Source organism: Hemicordylus capensis, chromosome 1, assembly GCF_027244095.1.
Source record: "Hemicordylus capensis ecotype Gifberg chromosome 1, rHemCap1.1.pri, whole genome shotgun sequence".
Taxonomy (NCBI): Eukaryota; Metazoa; Chordata; class Lepidosauria; order Squamata; family Cordylidae; genus Hemicordylus; species Hemicordylus capensis.
The window spans coordinates 268400743-268417378 of record NC_069657.1 but is presented as its reverse complement, the minus strand read 5'-3'; the positions used below and the strand labels follow the sequence as shown (position 1 = coordinate 268417378).

At 42.5% G+C, this 16636-nt stretch overlaps 1 protein-coding gene across 4 annotated transcripts in view; it reads left to right on the top strand.

The window, feature by feature from the left end:
- The window catches only part of UBXN2A (UBX domain protein 2A), a 49537-nt gene that overhangs the window by 1486 nt on the left and 31415 nt on the right, over positions 1–16636 (top strand). The window contains exons 1-3 of one of the 4 annotated variants that reach the window (XM_053285505.1): positions 5032–5123; positions 15674–15722; positions 16248–16298. In XM_053285505.1, coding sequence (XP_053141480.1) covers positions 16258–16298 — 41 coding nt within the window. In that variant the 5' untranslated portion in view covers positions 5032–5123; positions 15674–15722; positions 16248–16257. Of the gene's footprint in view, positions 1–5031; positions 5124–5799; positions 5881–15673; positions 15723–16247; positions 16299–16636 lie in introns of those variants that run through there. The other 3 variants (XM_053285509.1, XM_053285508.1, XM_053285510.1) reach the window with 3 other exon arrangements.

The window sequence follows — 16636 nt, the reverse complement described above, 5'->3', positions numbered from 1 at the left end:
GGCTACAACTTCAGATAGATTTGTAGCCCTGAAGAACAGCATGAGTCCTTAAGTCTGCTTTCCTGGAGTAAAAGGTTCAGAAACTCATCCACCCTCGAATCTATTATCTTTGACTCTACTGTATTCTATCTAGCAGTCTTTTACGTTTTATTAATTAGAAGTTGGTCCCTGTGGGTATCCTGTAGAGTGTAAGGGGTGGCGTCAGAAAGGAAAGGGGAGAAAAAGAAGGAGGGAAATTGAATTGTTTCTGAATAAAGCTTAGTTAAACAAACATAACATTGTTTCGTGTTTATGAGGGAAGGAGCTATTGTGAACCAGATTCTGAACCAGCTATGCGTGAGCCTGCAAAGCTTGTGAAGGTTCCTGCATCTTCATTTCTTTGCATTACTGGGCCTACATTCCTGAACTGCTGCATTCTACTACTGCTGGCAATGACTGTTTATCCAGCTTCCTGAGCTGCAGAACCCCTGAAAGTACTTTTTCCTTCCCAATCCTGGACTCTATTGTTCACTGGATACCCACTGCAGCATGGCTCATATCCCACCGCCACCATTTTTTCTTGTCCACCCCAGGAGAACCTGTTCTTTCCTGGAAACAATGGAGATCCTATTTCTGCAATTACCTCCTCACTATATAGACCCCTGATTTTACTCCAGCAAAGCAGAAGGCTATATTGCTTAACTGCCTGGGCCCTGAAGGCCAAAGAATATATAATAATTTGCCTTTAACCTGCCAACTTGGAAGGGGGAGCCAATTCTTATGAAGCTGCTCTTCAAGCTTTAGATGATCATTTCAATCCTACTTTGAATGTGATTGCTGAATGTTATAGGTCCTATTCTAGATTCCAGCTGCCTGGTGAATCAATAACCAGCACTGTGTGCCTTAAGTGTAACCTGGGACCTTGCCAACTTTACTGATTAAATGATCAGGGATTAGATTTGTTGTAAACCGCCCAGAGACTTGTGTTTTGGACGGTATACAAATGTGTTAAATAAATAAAAATAATTAATAAATAGATTGTTATGAAAGCAAACTGCTCCAAACTGTGTGAAAAACTGCTGCTAGAGCAGAAACCTACCTTGAATCCAGTTATAGAGATGGCTAGGAGGGTGGAAAATGCTCTTCACTATGCCAAATCACTCTCTTTGGTACCCCAAAACCAACTTCCTGAAATCCAGGCTGTTCAGTCTAAATGCTTCCAAACCCAATCTTCCCATATGACACTACCCCAGAAAGTGGAAGCAGAAGAAAGGAGGAGCTACCACTGCTGCTGATGTGGAGACTCTGCCCACAAAGTCAGTTTTGCTCACTGCCCTGCACAGAAGGTCACTTGCAACAGGTGCAAGAAAAGGGGACACTTCGCTTTATGAGAAGGACGATGCAGATGAACCACTTTCTGACAGCATTAAAGTGTGACAGACTCAGAGCCTGCTTCTCCACATTGTCAAGTTAAGCTTAATAGCTGTGAAGTGTGGACATTGGCTAATTCTGTACACTAGAATTCCCTATGTACTTTACAAGAAACTCCTCAATACATCAGATCTGCACTTGCAACCTTCGGACATCCACCCATGGGGATATGGGTGTTTCCCTAGAACAAAATGACATACTGCAGAAGGGAAAGTGTACTTGTCACAAAAAGGAGTCAATATTGGACTGGAAACATCAGAAAGAACTATGGATAGTGTTAGACCCAAATAGCACAGGACCCATCTTACAGATGATGGAGCATCCATATGCTGATATGACTGCTGATTCCTTGGATGTTTTTGCTTATACTCCTAGCACTGCCATACATATTAAATATAAAATTCATATGAAGGCAAATGCAATACCTGTACAACACAAAGTGAGGAATGTACCCATAGCATCATGCCATCCACTTAAAGAGGAGCTTTCAAGACTATAGCACACTGACATCATAATCATGGGTCTCTCCCATTGTTCTTGTGGGGAAATCAAACAGTACACTTCGAATGTGCATAGATTTAAGAGATGTGAACTCTATGATTGTCATCCGTTACCCAATATCAATGAAATGCTACTTACTCTGAAAGAGGCCTCCGTGTTCACAAATTTGGACTTGTCTTTGGCCTATCATCAAATTCCTCTGCTCAAAGGTTCTTGCAAATTCACAGGCTACCTTCACTACCCCAGAGGGTCTTTTTCAATACAAACGACTGCCCTTTGGATTAGCCTCTGCAGCTTCAGTATTTCAAAGAATGATGCATACAAATTTTGAGACTACAGATGGCATCACTTACTTTCAGGATGCCATTTTAGTGTATGGCAAAACCAGTGAGGAGCACTGACAGAAGTCTTAAGAAAACTCCAACAACACAGACTTACTATCTCTGCAAAGAAATGTCAGTTCTGCACACACTCGGTGATGTACTTGGGACACACAATATCTCAGAGTGGCGTATATCCCAAAATAGACTTGGTGAAAGGTGAAAACTATATGGGAAGCACCAGAGCCACACAACAAGGATGCACTTCACTAATTTCTAGGACTCTATTACTCTAAATTTATTAGACAATCAATTTACCTTAAAAGTTGCTTCATTGTGTCTCATTTCTAAAAAGATGGTAGCATTTAACTGGGATGCATCCTGCAAGGCTAATTTCCAGACTATCAAATCGGCCATTGCTGAAAGCCCTGCTCTCACTTCTTTTGACACCAACAGGCACACTGTTGTAACCACTGATGCGTCTGAATATGGTTTGGGTGTTGTCTCTTGACCCAACAAAAAGGGAAGTTACAGTTGCCTTTGCTTCTAGAGTGCGAACTGCATCAGAGAAGATGTATTCTGCCCTTGAAAAAGAAACTCTAGCATGTTTCTGGTTGATGAGGCACTTCAAGACTTACCTGTGGGGCAGAAAATCCACTTTATGGTCAGACCATAAACCCCTATCTGCTTTATTTACTACTCAGGGATCAAGTTGAGCGACCCCAAGAACAGCCATATGGATCACCAGACTTATGGACTGATTTCCAGGTGGAATATCTGCCAGGTCTTGGGAATACAACTGCAGATTGTTTATCTCAACTTCCACTTCCAGGCCAAGAGAAAATCACAGAAGAAGAAGATTAAGGAATAGTAATTGCTCAAACAGCTTTATCCACTCAAGGAGTGAGCATGTCTTCTGAGTGGAAAGGGGCCCTCTGTGCTGAGCAAGTGCACATAGCTAATGAATGGTCCATGCAAAAACTGGGTACTTGAAAATCTTCAATCATATTTGCATATAGAAAGTGAGTTGTAGAAAGTGAGGGCTGATAGGGCTATAGAAGGGCTATAGAAAGGGCTATAGGGCTATAGGAAAGGGCTATAGAAAGTGAGGGCTGATTGTGTGGTGATGCCAACCTCGCTGCAAGCAAAGGTGATCAAAATTATTCAGTTGTTTCTGAATAAAGCTTAGTTAAACAGACACAAGATTGGTTTGTGTTTACGAAAGAAGCAGCTATAAAACAGACTCCCAGCTATTGTATCTCATAGGAACATAGGAAGCTGCCATATATGGAGTCAGACCATAGGTCCATCTAGCTCAGTATTGTCTACACAGACTGGCAACGGCTTCTCCAAGGTTGCAGGAATCTCTCTCAACCCTATTTTGGAGATGCCAGGGAGGGAACTTGGAACCTTCTGCTCTTCCCAGAATGGCTCTATCCCCTGAGGGGAATATCTTACAGTGCTCACACGTGTAGTCTCTCATTCATATGTAACCAGGGCAGACTCTGGCTGATTAGCTAAGGGGAGAAGTCATGCTTGCTACCACAAGACCAGCCCTCCCCATGCCATAACCTCCCCTGCCCCTATAGCGGCTTCCCAGGAGCATTTCAAGATGGGGCTTTTAGCTCAGAATGGAGGGTGTGTGTGCACATCAGCCGGATCCCTGCTGAAGTCTGTGCGAGATACTGGGGAGCTCTTCACACACAATTTGGGTTTTTCATTGCACATTCAAGCCTGGCCAGATTTATGTCTGGGGTTAAAAAAATAAATCAACTTTTTGCATCTTACAAAAAAAAAAAATTGAACTCGCAGTGAACTAGAAAAGCCTTGCAATAAATCCACAGTAAAGCCTATTGTCTGGGAAAGCTCCCTGTGGCACCATTTTTGCTTTTGTCCCTGCCTCAGATGTGCATTAAAATAAAGCTTTTCCCAGCGTTTTCCGGGTGTGTGGTGTGGCATCATTTGTTTCCCCCCATTTGCAAAGGTATTTATTGTCCCCTACATGGAAGAGGGCAAAAAACCTGCAACCCTTGCAAGCCAAGGTTTATTATAGCGCCATATTAGAGGTAAGACAGCAAGCCTCTGTATACTGTGGACCAAGTCCCCATTGAAACCAGTGGCCCTTGCTTCCTAGTACTGTCAGCTCACTAAATAGAGAACTGACTTTCTACTGCATAGCTCATAATATTAACCACTTCGATACAACAGCTGTCTCCCTTTAGAAAATCTTTTATGTTCGGAACAATGAACTCTCTAAGTTTGGAACAGATGCAAGGGAGGAAACGTGCACATAGTTAACTGTCGTTCCCGATTTGTTAATCAGTTCCATAAAAGGAACACAAATGCCCACCACCCTGCGTATTCAGGGCGCTCTTTGAAGAAACCAAAAGGCTGCCAAAGCGATCTGAATCAATGCGTCTTACTCCTACATATATCTCGTATCGAAAACAGTGGGATACAAAATACGTTTCCTCAGCTGAGAGATCATCTCCATGAGATCGGCAAAATGTGTTTTTCCAGTGCTCTACGGCCTGATCGCATACCTTTTTACTCCGAGATAAGACTGCTGTGCTGCATGGTATTTGTTCCTAGCTTACATGATTCAGCCCTAACTTCCTCCAGTCTCTGCCCCTCCAACTGTGGCCAAACTCCGACCGATGTAACACAACCCTGAGCAAGAGACAAGAGCAATGACAGATCACGTGCACAGAGGCAGCTGGCATCAGCTAACCGGCTCCGCCCCTGAGCAGCCATCAAGGTCCGCCCCTTAGTGGGCGGAAAGGGGACTTTCTTGGCGCGCCCTCCCGGCGCGCTGTAACGCAATAGAATTGAAGCCAGGCAGCGCGGCTGCTGCTCTGCGATCGGGTGTCTCCCCCTCTCCAGCGGGGACAGGTGAGCAGGAGGCTTCGGGGGAGGCGGAGGGACGCATGAAGGGCAGGCGCTGGGTGAAAGATCTGGGGTTCCCTTGCTGCTTTGAGCGGGGTCCAGTGGGTTTCTGTTGATCCTGCGCTGGGAAAGCTCGGCGCCCCCCCGCCCCACTCCGCCCAAGGGGTCAGTGGGTTGGCGTATGGTGGAGCCAGCGGGCACTGGAGAGCAGCATGACTTGGCACTACTTGGGTCTCGATAGCCAAGTCGCGGCGGGTGGGGCGAGTTAGGGAGGGCCGTCACTTTTGAAGGAGGTGGATAGCGATATTCGGTCCCTTTGACGCTTGGCGGGCTTGGGGCAACCTTCTGGTTTCCGGAGGCTGACAGTTTGTGCGCTCTGGTTAGCTCAGGCCGAGGATTCGATTGGTGTAATTTGTAGAGGATGGTTTGCTTGGAGCGCTCACCATTGTCGTGGTCTGGTGTCGTTCTCGGTGCTGCTGTGGTGTTAGGCTGGAGTTGCTTAAAAGTTTATAGCGTCTGCTCTGCTGCATTCTGGAAAGAACTGGCTGCTGGTCTCTCGCGCCTGCTGAATGTGCAGATCTGACGAGGCTGACAGCGCAGTTCTCTTGAGCGTGTTTACTTGGGAATGTCCATTATCCTAGGAATAAGCCCCACCGAGCGGGTTTTCCTCTGAGTAAAAGTGCATAGGCTTGCACTGCAGCAGCACAACCCTACCCAGGTTTACTCAGAAGCAAGGCTCACCACGTTTGGTGGTGTCTTCTAGGTAAGCTAGCGAAGAATTGAAGTCTTATGCCTAATTGTAACAATGTTTACTCGGGAGTAAGGCTCACAGAGTTAAATTAGATTATATTTTTGTCCTCTCATCAAACTCAAGGCAGTATACATGAGGTTCCTAGACTGTTGCCTATGCAGACACTGACCTGATCCACATTTTTGATGCTGCTGCTATTTACACACAGTCTGCCAGATGTTATTGACTGGATTTGGTACTCTAATTATCGGGCCCTTGCCAAGGGTCTAGGATAACTAAAGAAGAATTAAAGATATTGTCATAGTACTCGTGCTGTCCTGACTAGTATGGCCTTCTGTAGTTGATGTGTTATGATCTTATTGATGCCCAAGGTGTTGAGATGGTGTTCAAGTTCTTTTGGTACTGCACCAAGGGCACCAACAACTATTGGCACCTCTATTGTTCTTTTTTTCCAGAACCACTCAGCTTCAGTCTGAAGGTCCTTGTATTTAGTTATTTTCCCCAATTGTTTTTCATCGACTCATCGATCCCCTGGGATTGCAATATCAACTGTCAGAACCTGAATCTTCTCGATGACTGTCAGAGCAGATGTATTGTGCGCTAAATGCCTTTCAGTTTGTATCTGAAAATCCCAAAGGATTTTTGCCTCTTTATTTTCTGTGACCACCTCAATGGGATGATTCCACCAGTTCTTGTTTTGCTGGCAATTTGTAATTCTTGCAAAAGTTCCAGTGGATCATTGCAGCAACTTTGTGTCTTTCTCTATAATCCGTCTACACAATGTGTCCAAATAACATTTCTTGTGAGTTTTGGTACATATTTTGGGGTTTGATGCCTTACAGTCTCATCCAATATAAGTTTACTTTGAAACAAGTTCCATGTAGTTCGGTAGAGTTTGTGTGCATAAGATTGCAACCTTACACTTTGGCTCAGGGTCTGTCTAACACAGACAACACACATCAGCCCTCTAGCTGTCTTTGGACTACAATACTAATCATCTCCAGCCACAGTGGCCAATAGGCAGGGATCATGGGAGTTGTAGTCCAACATCTGCAGGAAGGCCGAAGTTGTACAGCCCTGCTCTAAAGGATGGGATTAGAATAGACTGAAGTACAAATATTGTGGTTTAACTGAACCAACTAGAGCCCTATTCAGGTATTCTGTAACTGTGTACACTGTACACAGTTATAACAATGCAAACCCTACCTCCATGTTGATGTGCTCTGTAGTCCCCCCACTGACCACATGAATAGCTGTTAGCAGAGACAAATGCTGTATCTGGGGAACAATCTTCTGTGTGATTAGACTTCTGGATGCCCCAGCATTCCCAACCATGTAGAGGATTGTTCTGCAGCTATAGAATTTGTCTCGGCAAATAGTTGTCATGTGGTCAGTGAGGGAGGTGGGGCTTGCAGTTGGCATTGTAACTATGAACACAGTTGCAGAATGCCTTAAGTAGGGCCCAAGTTGTCTTTTCAGTGTGAGGTTTTTGATAGTGTGCCTGGCTCTGCTCTGGTTTGGGGGACTCTGCTTATTATTATTAATTTGATTTCTATACCGCCCTTCCAAAAATGGTTCAGGGCAGTTTACACAGAGAAATAATAAATAAATAAGATGAATCCCTGTCCCCAAAGGGCTCACAATCTAAGCAGAAACATTAGACAACAGCAACAGTCACTGGAGGTACTGTGCTGGGGGTGGATAGGGCCAGTGCTTAGCAAATGTGTTCCTATATTAGGAGTACATACTTAGGTGCACTGTGTGCTTATGTGCACAGTGAAATCAATGGCCTTTCTGTGTTCCATTTTTAATTTTGCAAGTGAGTATGAGGAGGGTTCTTTGTGCACACACATTGCTCTGTAGCTGCATGCAATCTTCACCCTTGCTTCAATAGTTGCTGCAGTATCTACTCAACATTTGTGATATGCCACAAGTTTATGCCGAAGAACATGAACCTCTCCTTTTGTGCTTGCACCACTTTACAACCATTTTGGAGGCTATGTGCTATTCAGCTCTGGGATAAAGGTCTTTTTTATATTATTATTATTATTATTATTATTTATTTATTTATTTATTTATTACATTTATACCCTGCTCTTCCTCCAAGGAGCCCAGAGCGGTGTACTAAATACTTGAGTTTCTCTTTCACAACAACCCTGTGAAGTAGGTTAGGCTGAGAGAGAAGTGACTGGCCCAGAGTCACCCAGCTAGTTTCATGGCTGAATGGGGATTTGAACTTGGGTCTCCCTGGTCCTAGTCCAGCACTCTAACCACTACTTCATCTAAGTGTCTCTGTGTGTACTTTAATATAGTGGCTGAGAGATTGCAATGTGAACCAAAATTTATTTGGTTCATTTATTATTTCTGTCATGTGCTCAGTAGGGGAACGTGCAGTACTTCTTGGAGCAAAGAGAGATAGTAATGATATAGGTCTACCTTACAGAGCTGTTGTAAGAATTACTGATAAATGTGAAGTGCCTGGTGCATTCAAAGCATGCTATAGTGAAATATGTGAAAATATTTCACAGTGGCAAATGGCAGCAAGACCAATCCCCGTAACAATGCCCTGCTCTTCTGTGAATCTTCTGTTTAGCTTTATTTTTATTACATTTCACTGGAGGCTGTCTGCTCTTTCTGTCTTATGCTGGAGCATACAACTTGTCTTTGCCATGAATTAAGCAAACTGCTGTCGGCTTTAGCCCCCACTACCTGGAAATCTGCAGACAATAATATTGGCCTAGCCTACAGAGTTGGCAGTGGTGTTATTTATTTTGTATGTATAATTTTGTTCTTCTTTTCTTTGACAACATATACACAAAGGAATATACTACATTAAAAAAAGAGATAAAACGTAGGAAAACATAATGAATCCTGCCATCCAAACTCTACACAGTAGTATATAACTAAGTTTTTTTTTAAAGCAGACAATTAAACACTTTTTTTAAAAAAAAGAGTGGATTTTCAATGCTCACCTAAAAGCAGAAAGAGAGGGAGCCCTACAGGTTTTGCCTGGGACGACATTGCAGTATTGGTGTTACCCCCGCTAAAGGTGCCACCACCAAAAAGTCCCGGCCCATAGTCTTATGCATTTCCATTACTGACATTAATATTGTTACTTACAAGAAGATAAATATTCATGAAGCATTTTGAACACTCTAAAGCAGGGATTCTCAGTGTTGGACCCCCAGATGTTATTGGAATTCAACTCCCATAATCCCCAATCCCAGTGGCCTTTGGTTGGGGATTATGGGAGTTGAAGTCCAATAACACCTGGGAACCCAGTGTTGAGAATCCCTACTCTAAAGTGCTATGTGAATGCAAAGTAGTATTATCAAGGTTCCATCCCTCCACACACACCCCTCCCAAGCTTAGGAACTAGTGAGATTTTCTAGGAACCAAATAAGAAAGAGAAACCTGCTCCCTGATCTCTGCATCAGATCAGGTGCTGATTGTCAGACACAGCTTTTTAGGTACCAGTGGCTATTACGTGTTTGGATGATTAAGATTGCTTTGAAGCTCTAAAGTCTGTTTGGCTGAAACTTTAAATAGTGCATTGAAAAGAAGGGCCAGGGTAGATTGGCTGTTCATGTTCTTATGGTATAGCTCTAGAACAAGGCTTTACAGCTTTGACCCTCTAGTTGTTTTTGGACTACAAAACTTTGGCACTCCTGCAGATGTAGTCCAACATCTACAGGAGGGCTGAAGTTATGCAGCTCTTCTCTAGGAAAATAGGAGGAAAGGCAGGAGAAAGAAGAAAATTACAGTCAGTTAGCAGTATGTGTCTTGATGAGTCAGAATGGTCTTAAAATTTTGTTTTGTCTAGCTTTTAACAATCCCTAGAAAAGACTATTAGAGCAGTTGAGTTGATTTGTCTAATGTTCTAGTGAGAAGCTTTTTAATTTATGTCACAAAGACTTGTCAGCACCCCAAAGTCAAATTTAATGAAGAGAAGGAATCTCCCTTTTATTTATTTATTTTTTAAATTCTTACTAAATATCTGCTTTGTCACTCTTTTAAGGTAAAAATGTTAACAAAACTTAAACCACTAACATAGCCATTTCAGAATGCAATTCTGTTTGTGTTTATTCAAGCCCCACTGTGTTCTGCAGAACCTATTCCCAAGAGAGGCATGCATAAAATTGTAGCATTTTAAATTTCCCTCTAAAATAACACATTCTAGTTCAATCAAACCTTTATTATGGTCTGTGACAAGTATACATCACAATAAACCATACACAACACAATAAAGGACATTCTAGTCCAAATACCCCACAATCAAATTGTAAGATGAGCCAATAGGGTACATAATCAAAAATTACCAAATAAAATATTCTATATGTGGATATTTTAAACTTTATTTAATTTTGTCTGGACATGTTTTGAATTGAGGAAAAGATCAATGGCAGGGAGTCAGAATAAATAGCAGGGTGTGGTCTCCTTAATACTCAGGTTTCCATAACTGGTAACCTGATGTGTGTGTGTGGTTTTTTTAGTTCACACTTGACTTATATGAAGTGGGGTTTAACACAGTTCTCTGTTAATGTTTTTCAGCACTCAGGCTTCTCATAGTAGCCAGCCCATATAAACAGTTTTTAGTTAGTAGATTTCATACTAGAATAACTTTTATACCCTAAATACTAGACTTTTCCTTGTCACTTTATAATTATTGATGCAGAGCAAACCTGCATAATGGCTTTTCAGCCTTAAACCCTGCTTTAACTATATGAGGATAAACTGGAATGTTGTGTTACATCTCTGATGACATGTTACTGGAATGCTGCTAAAGCATCTGAGCAGCAAAACAACAAATATAAATTTGGATGGATGAGTAGTCTAATTCTAATTACAGTGGGGAGGAGATGGAATGTGGGGGGAGAAAACCCCATAAAGCTGGATTCTGTCAATCCAGAACACTTTTTACTATTTAAAAACAAAAAGTATTAGGCTCTATAATTTTTCCGGTCCCAAAGAGCAGGAAAAAGGAAGTGTTAATGTAGGTCAGACACAGCTGGCCTTTTTGCACAACCCTAGAACATATGCTTATTGATGCATTTGCCTCCAAAAGCTCATGGCTCAGTACTGTGGTTAATCTATTGTAGCAAAAAGGCAATAGAAGGTTCTTCTAGCATATAGATAATCAGGGCTGTTAGTATGTGGTTTTAAAGGCAAATCAAAGCTGCCTCTTGTGTGCGGATGTGGTGGTGTGTGAGCTGTAAAGTACAAAGTCCCAAACCAATTCTTACTTCAGTCTTGAACTTATTAGGCAGGCCATGGTCTCTCAACCAGCCTGAAATATGGGGATAATACTGACCTAATAGAGTTGTGCTAAGGATTGCCAAAGTAGAATTATGTGAGGTGTTTTGTATACTATAAGGTATTAAATAAATACTTATACAGAGTCAGACTATTGGTCCATCTAGCTCAGTATTGTCTTTCTATGCTGACTGACAGCAGCTCCCCAGGGTTACAGATCTTTCCAAGCTCCACCAAGAGGCTTTCCAGACATGGCTTTTAATTCAAATCCACTCCGGATTAGAGTGTGCCAGTCCACATATTAGTTTTGTTTACCTCGAGGTCCGTGCGGGCTATCAGGGATGAGTACACACCCAGCTCTGCTTTCCCCCAAATTACTGTTAAGAATTACTGCGCATTCTTGCTTGGCCCAAATTATGTCCAGGGTAAAAAGATCCTCTATTTGCAGCAGCTTTTTATTTAAAAGCTGAGCTTTCTGGTATTCCCCGCTGCTTGTGTGGAGTGGCCGTTGGCAGTAATTCAGCTTTTTTCAAAACACAATGAAGGGGAGTTTGACAGTTGTGTTGTCTGCTCTGAGTGATCTGCAATTGTGAGTGCTGGGGGCAGGGGGACACAGAGTTCAGTTCAGGTGCCAGCTATCATTACTTCCCATCTCCCAAGCACTGAGCAAAACACCATCTGAATCTAACTGAAAGGCAAGTGAGGGGGCTGGAAAGGGGGAAAACGGCCCCCCTCCCTCCTCAGAGGATCCGCTGCTGTGGCGTGGAGCAAGAGGAAGAGGGGAGGAGCATACGAGATGCTGGTTGTGCATAAAGGGGGGAAACAGCCCCCCTCCCTCCTCAGAGGATCTGCTGCCGCCACAAAGCAAAAAGAGTAGTGGAAGGAGCACGCGAGATGCTGGTTCTGCATCACTAGGCAGAGTGTGGTCACTGGGCAGGGAGGCGGGTTGAATTGGCAACACCAGGGGAAATGCACGCTTTCTGCAAAAGATTCAGTGGGGGAGCAGCAGTTTCTTCCCACTAAAGTCTCTGAGCTTTAAATAATAGATCTTTGTTCAGCTGGGATGCACACCTATACTGGCTTCTCAGCTCACAAGCAGAAAGTGACTTCATGAAGCTTCCTCCTCCTCCTCCACAGCCTTATTCTGCTCCCCTTGCAGTAGCACAGAGAGAGGCAGAAAGAGAGGAAGCTGCCCAAAAGCTTCAGTGAATTTCAGCAGCCCCTTCTCTCCATGACAAGCCACCTGGAATGACTGCTTCTTAACCCTCAATTTGCTCCACACACACTCCCTCTGTCAAACTAACAACAACAAAAAGGTGTCCCGCCTGTGATTGGTTGGAGAAAAAAACCCCAAAGCCAGCTGTAGGAACTGGCATAGGAAAATGGTTGCAGCAATTGTGGAGAGGAACCGACCCCATGTAGGCTGTCCCATTTAATCCCCAAAGTAAACATCTTGTGAATCTGCTGTGAAGTAGATTCGCTCTTCAGATACCCAGAGGCATAAAGCCATGTGTGAAAAACCTCCTGGAGATGCCAGGCACGAAACCAGGGGCTTTTCATATGCAAGGTATGTGTTCTGTCAGTGAGTTATGGCCCCCTCCCTCGGTGCAGTTTTTTTCTGTAGTAATTATGCATGCTATTTAAGCTATAATCCATTGCTTTGTATTGATGGGTTATATTTTGAAATGAATATAGCTTGTTTTGATGGAGAATTTTGAAGATTACATTTTCTAGTTCAGCTGATGATTCCAAATTCCATAGCCTGTACTATTCTTTATTACTGTATGTGAAATTCTGAACTTCTCTCTAGATATTTACACACTTCTTGAATCTTCTGCTTCACCTTTTCTGGATCTTCCTGCTGCTAATCTTAGGCAAACCTATGCTTCAGCTATTTTGTTGGATCCAGGAGAAAAGAATGGTGCCCTGGTAGTAGTTGCTAGTCTGCCACCTGTGCTAACTTCCTTTCTCCTGGATCCAACAAAACAGTCAAACAGGTAAGGTAATTCTGCATCTGAGACTAAGGGCAATATCTAGCACATGGCTGTAGGAATGATATTCATGTCCTGTTGATAACCTGGTCCTGGTTTTGTTTTTTTAACTGTCTCCTTCTGTGCCTTTATTGCCTCCAGATAAGTTCAAGGAAGACGATTGGCCTTAATTTTCCTAGTTCCTTTCCATTTTTTTTTTAAAGTCATATTTATAATTCTAGACTTCTTAATTCCCCACCCCCACCGGCCACAGTAAGCCTACTTTAGTCAAAGGGTGGCACAGTGGTGAAGACTGAATGTCTTTTACTTAGCCCAGAGACTGGTATCCAAAAACAACAAATATTTATTTACTGCTTTTCAACAGAAGTTTCCAAAGCAGTTTACACAGAGAAATAAAAAATAAATAAATAAGATGGATCCCTGTCCCTGAAGAGCTCACAACCTAAAAAGAAATATAAGATAGACACCAGCAACAGTCACTGGAGGTACTGTGCTGGGGGTGGATAGGGCCAGTTACTCTCTCCCTGATAAATAAAGAGAATCACCACATTAAAAAGGTGCCACTTTGCCCAGTTAGCAGGGGTAAAACAGACTGGTTTGGATATTCAGGTCTTTGCTTTCTACTCAATGCAAAATCATACAGATTGGGTCAGGAGCAGGGTGGATTTGATTTAAATTACGGTTTAAATCACTAATCAGGAAGACTAGATTTAAATCTGGATTTTTACCTAAAGCCTCATTCTTGCTGGTACAATCTTAATATTTACAACCAGTTGGTTTCATTTTTGGTCCTCTTCTAGACAGAAAAATTGCCCAAAATAATCTTACAGAAACCTCTGGAGGAGCATGACATTGTGAATGGATTAATGGAATTCATTTAACAAAAAACTTAAATTTTGCATATATACAGCCTCATGCTACATAATTAAAAACTAATCCTTATTTCATGATGAATAACCTTTGGACTACAATGTATCTTAAATAGATAATGATCTTTAGATAGATTTTTTCCTCAAAAAGCATTTTCCTCAAAAAGCATTTTAAAAATCCAATTTAAATAAAAAAAATTTTTTTTAATCATTGATTTTTATCCACCCTGGTCAGGAGGCATGGATCAGGTGACCAATTCCCATGGAAACTACTATGGATGTAAGCTTTTCAGTATGCTTTGCTGGGACTGGAGTTCATTTTTGTGAGGTGCTAAGCACCTTTCTAGCGTATCAAATTTCAAAACACTGTTTGAGGATAACTCAGAGTTTTCCCTGCTGCAGTTAATTTGTGAGATCTAAAATGTTGCCACTTCTAAAGCTTTCCTGGCTTACTCTGCCTTTTGGCAAAATGCACTGGGAAGCACAGCAAACTCGGCATGAACCACTGTCAATGTATTGACTCAGCAAAAGATTAGTCTTCTGGCATTTGAGAATCCTGGATGTTCATCCTTGTTACATGAGCATCAGTAAAATGATGTACAGTAATGTAGTCTTGCACATTCTCTGCATATTTTAGACAATGGAGATGATGTTGATTACTTGTCCTGATTAAGCTGTAGTTTGATGCTTGCAGTGAAGTGTCACAGAGTGTCCTTGCAGTAGTGTTGCATTGCAGCTTCTCTGCAGCAGACACCTGGAAAGGGAGATGAGACCATAACCGAATACGTAGCCCAGTGCAACAGCCTGAAGCACAAGTACAACAGCTCACGTTCTTGAGGGCAGTGTAAAGATACAGATTATCCCTGGCCCAACAGCAGGGTTAGCTGTGAGTGTTATTCCAGTCTAGAATCTGGGATTGTTTCTATCACCGAGTTATAGCTCTCAAAAGGCAAACTACATGTTACGTGGGAGATCCATTACTGGTTCTCCTGGTGTATAAGAAATCAAATGTACCTTGGGGCTTGCTAATCTGATTGGAGCAGTGGCAGGGGGATATCTAACCCTTTCCCCCTGCTCTGCTTTCCCATTCAAAAGTCACCCTCAAACTGCTGTTTGCTTTGTATACTCCCCCTTGAGACAGCTTTGTTGGGAAGGGCAATTTTGAACAGAAAAACCAAGTGGGGTGTTTAATATTCCTTCCCCTACCTCGGTGGAAGTCTCCCTATTTAATCATAGTTGCATTGCATTAAAAAAGAAAGCAACAAGAGCATTTCCAGACGGGGCTTTTAGCTCGCTTCTCGGAATGGAGGGTGTGCATTCACATATTGGCCAGATTTACCCCGAAGTCCCTGCGAGCCATCAAGGGGCACTCCAGACACAATTCGGGGGTTTTGTTGCCTGTTGGAGCATAGCCCAGTTTATGTCCAGGGTAAAAAAAAGATCCACTTTTTGCCTCTGTTTTGGGTGGGCAAAATTCAAACGTTTTGGGCGGTATAAAAATATGTTAAATAAATAAATAAATAAACTCGCAGTAGAGCCTCACAGTAAACCCGTGGTAAAGCCTGATGTCTGGGAATGCTCTTGGAGAGCCAATTGCAGATCCTTCTGCATAACATATAGCTTTGCCCAACAACGTAAAAGGGATGCTTCATTTTCCATACCAGTATATCATGCCAGGCTTTTTGCTTGCAGGTCTAGTCCTATGGTTCCACTGCTGATACTTCTTGAATGGCTCAAACTAGTAAGTAGTCTATCCTCTGCAGCAATTCAACAGCATAATGTTGTTGAAAGGATAGCAAGGATAAGGACAGTTATTTTGTTAATTCCAGCATTAGCAATGGGACACAGAGAGCTATGCAGCAATATTGTGGCTTGTATGGCCCCCTCCTGTGCCCCAAAGAATTTCTGCATGTCTTCTGAGGGTATTTTGTCCTCATCTGGGTATTTCACATGCCCAGCTTTGGGAGTGTTTTCTGGAGGGTGGAGGGATGGCGGATGTTTGTATGCTCTGTGGTCTTGGAATGCACCATAGTGCCTGTTGGAGTTGCATCAACACATAGAACCTCAAGCCAAACTCACTCCTGTTCCTCTTAAGCAATACTTGTCAGAAGTTAGGCGAGCCACTTGGACAGACGTTCAACAGCATAGGAATTGGACACTTGCCTGAAGGAGTGATCTGTATTACAAACAAATGCTTTTGAGGGTTCAGAGGTGCTATCCAGTAAGTGCATGTTGCTTATCTATGAATTATATTTTTCAATATTAGGTGAAACAGGATGCAAGGAGTAGACAAGCTTGAAAATATGAAACAAGGATGGTAAGGATTGAACAAGTTTGATTGCATTACTTATTTGTTTCTTGTGTCCTGTATGCAGTAGATTAATACATTTTTTACTATCTTGCAACAAAAGTGTTTTTAGCGATAAATAAGCCTTCTATGAAATAATTGTATGTGGGGCTAGTATGAGTACACTATTCCTTAGGCTAAGACAACATCTTGATGTACATGTTTCAAGAGACAACCCACTGGGAATTTCTGAAGATGCATAACTTAAATTGGCTGTATTGGCCCAAAAGAATAGCCAGGAGCTATAAGGAGCACACCAACAAGAAGTCGGAGTGGTACATCAGGTGGCCTGTGACCACCAGGCAGTG